The 3,351-nt window shown below is 30.2% G+C and overlaps 1 protein-coding gene across 1 annotated transcript; it reads left to right on the top strand.

The window, feature by feature from the left end:
- Positions 1-262: 262 nt before the first annotated feature.
- On the top strand, positions 263-3,159 carry LOC105625209 (EGF domain-specific O-linked N-acetylglucosamine transferase; the record flags this gene model as incomplete). Its single annotated transcript, XM_012206551.1, has 9 exons — positions 263-442; positions 687-893; positions 1,166-1,314; positions 1,399-1,562; positions 1,645-1,765; positions 1,864-2,017; positions 2,099-2,299; positions 2,851-2,984; positions 3,057-3,159. Coding segments are annotated over exons 1-9 (1,413 nt in total), but the record flags the coding sequence as incomplete, so codon positions are not given.
- Positions 3,160-3,351: the final 192 nt, after the last annotated feature.

Genomic DNA, 3,351 nt, shown 5'->3' with positions numbered 1-3,351 from the left:
TCGCTTCTTCGTGCACCGTTCAAGGCAAGCCAGTGCGCGATTTCTATGATGTGAGCTGACTCACATCTCACACATAGTGTCTTCAGTATCGCCTCTCACCGTACTGTATAAGTTCCACGCAAATGTGTTAATGCGCGAGTTGTGAGGTCATACACCCACCTTCACAGGTGGTTCGTTTTTCATTCAAACCGTGCAGTTGTAAGACGAACGCGCGAGGATCTTTTAAGAACATCCGGTTAAGTCCAATAATTCTTTTCACACGATGATCATGAGGACGTTGTTCGCAGTTTATCCAGTGTCACTGGTGTTCGTATTCACGGTCACTGCCATTGGCAATAATTACACAGATATTAATCTACCACACGAACATGTGAAGTATTATTTCAATTCTTTTCCCACGGCGGCAGAAAAATGCCACAATGATGCGGCGTGTCCATATAAGGTAAAATTATATTTAACTTTAATTTCTTGACATATTTTTGTTATTTGTATGATATATTTGAAACATATTTTATAAAATTTTATTTAGAAATTATAAGCATAATTTCTGTAAAGATTTCGCGCCTGCATAATAATATATATTATTTTTATTTCTGACTTACTTTTGTAAAAAAAAATTTTTAATTGTTTAATTTTTTTAATATAAATTATTAAAAGTAAAAACATTAATTTTACGAATATTCCAGGATAGTCTCGATAGCAAAGCTTGTTGGGGCTACGAGGAAGATTGCAAACCGGAAAACTCATTTTCCATTCCGCATTGTCCAGGTGATCATAAAGGATGGGTCGCTACAAAAAGAGCTCAATTGGACACATATTATGTACAAGGCGATTTTGGATATATACGCGACCAAAGAAAAGAGATGATGCTATTATGTGAACCATTATTTATAGTGAGTTTACTGAATTATATACAGAGACAAGGTTTTATTGAAGTATCTAAAATTTTAGTTAGATAAAATCTGAAAATAATTTTGTTGGATTATAATAAAAATAAATATTTTTGCAGTATCATGCTTGAGATTTCTGTGTAATTATTTTGATAGTCTAACAAAATTATTTTCAGATTTGTATATTTTACCTAAATATACAATTTGATGTATAAATGTACAATAAATATACAATTCGATATTTTGATTGGATATTTTGATTCTATTTTTTTTAGGATGATTCATCCTTAGAGTGTTCGGAGCATATGAGATTCTGCAGAGCAAGAAACGTGATGCTAAATTTTACAGATTTGCTGAACCGAAAGGAACCTTTACGATACAAAATGGATGTATTAAAAGAAGGTCAAATTGGCGGTTACTGCACGTGAGTGAATATCAGCGAGCAAAGCAGATCAAGATCATCTGTGCGAGGAATTGGAAAGTATCTAACTTTCTCTTCTGCAATCAGGCTGAACGAAAAGAGATTACAGGAAAACGTGGATCATATTAGCCCGCTACAATCCTGGGGACCAGAATTACGAAACTTTCGAAAATTACTTCATCGACCGATTGTTCATGGCGATTGTGATGTCGTCATTGAGAAACCGACCTTCATCATGAAGATAGATGCTAGTAAGTAGGAAGACACTTGGAGAAAAAAGTCAAATGAATTACGATTCATATTCGTCACTTCGTTAAAGTCGCTTTGTTTTAGTAGTAAATATGTATCATCATTTTTGCGACTTTTTCAACCTATACGCATCATTGCACGTGAATCTCTCGCACCCATCTGCCTTCGATACAGACAATCATATAATGATTTGGGAAAGTTATAGGTAACGAGTATAGAAACGAAATATAAAACGAAATATAAAACGGCACAAACAAAAAATAAAAACTACAAATTAGATATCAAACTACATCTTGCTTTCAGCTATCGATCGGCATTCCAAGACACCTTCGAAGCATTTACAAGAAATCCATTATGGGACTTAAAAACATTTCGAGGCGAAACAGTGTGCTTCAAGAACTTGGTGTTTCCTCTATTGCCGAGAATGATATTTGGACTATATTACAATACGCCACTTGTACTAACATTGTATATCCTTTCACCGAGATGCTCCATATTCCGAGAAAGAATATTAATTATGAGAAAATATATGTTTTAGATTTACGGCTGTGAAAAATCTGGATTGTTCAAAGCCTTTGGCGATCATGTGTTGCATCGACTTCAAATACCTCTTCATCTAAGAAAAGATCGGAAGATTCGAATAACATTGCTGAGCAGAGATACTCAATACAGAAAGATCTTAAATGAAAATGAATTAGTAAAAGCTTTAAAGGAGAATCCAGAATATAAAGTTAATAAGGTAAAATTTTAGCGGAGATATTTGACTATATATCTTTAAGTGTATTTAACTTTATCTTACGTTGTATTTACGTCATACTTTTATACAGTTACAAATTTGTATTAAATTTAATACATTTAATATAATTTAATATATTTCATATGTTTCAAATGGTCCACTCAAATTTTTGTATTAATTTGACATAAGATAAATATGTTAGGAAGTAATACAAACATTATATAAAAAAATTAACATCCACTAACATCATTTGTAAATATGGAAGCACATTTTTTCAGTAAAATTATCATTTATACAATAATATTTTATATTAACATATTTTATTTGTTTATCTTAAAATTTACGTTTTAAAATACATTTTTATGTTATTTGTTCACTTATTCATAAATCGTGTTATTTTAATACTAAAAAATGTTGAATTTTAATTTCATGCAAAATATTCAAATAACATGATCACATTAAATTAAAATTCAGATATGTTAAAAATTCAACGAAACAAAAATTTTAACAAAGAACAGTTTTAATACAAACACAAAATATTTTTTACTGTGTAGATAGTGTACAACAAAAATGTTTCATTCAAAAAGCAATTGGAAATCACTAGGAATTCCGATATTTTTATCGGTATTCATGGCGCCGGCTTAACACATTTAATGTTTCTGCCGGATTGGGCAGCGGTATTCGAAATGTAAGATTTTTCACATTTAAAAAATATATAATTGCAAATACTATAATCAAAAAATTTCAATATTTTTCACAGATATAATTGCGAAGATCCTAATTGTTACAAAGATCTTGCACGGTTGAGAGGTGTAAAATATTTCACATGGAAAGATACATCAAAGTTGTTGCAACAAGATCCGGTACATTCGTACAGATTACTTATAAGATAATATTTCAGAATTCAATATATACTTATAAGATAATATTTCAGAATATTACAGAATTCAATAATTTAATTTTACTATAATTAAAGAATTTTAGTAGAAATTAGTAATAAATGAAATTTTATAATAGGATATATATATATATATATATATATATATATATATAAT

Source organism: Atta cephalotes (genome assembly GCF_000143395.1).
Source record: "Atta cephalotes unplaced genomic scaffold scaffold00308, whole genome shotgun sequence".
In the NCBI taxonomy this organism is placed as follows: Eukaryota; Metazoa; Arthropoda; class Insecta; order Hymenoptera; family Formicidae; genus Atta; species Atta cephalotes.
Note: the sequence above shows the minus strand (reverse complement) of the source record. Positions and strands in the feature narration are given on the sequence as shown.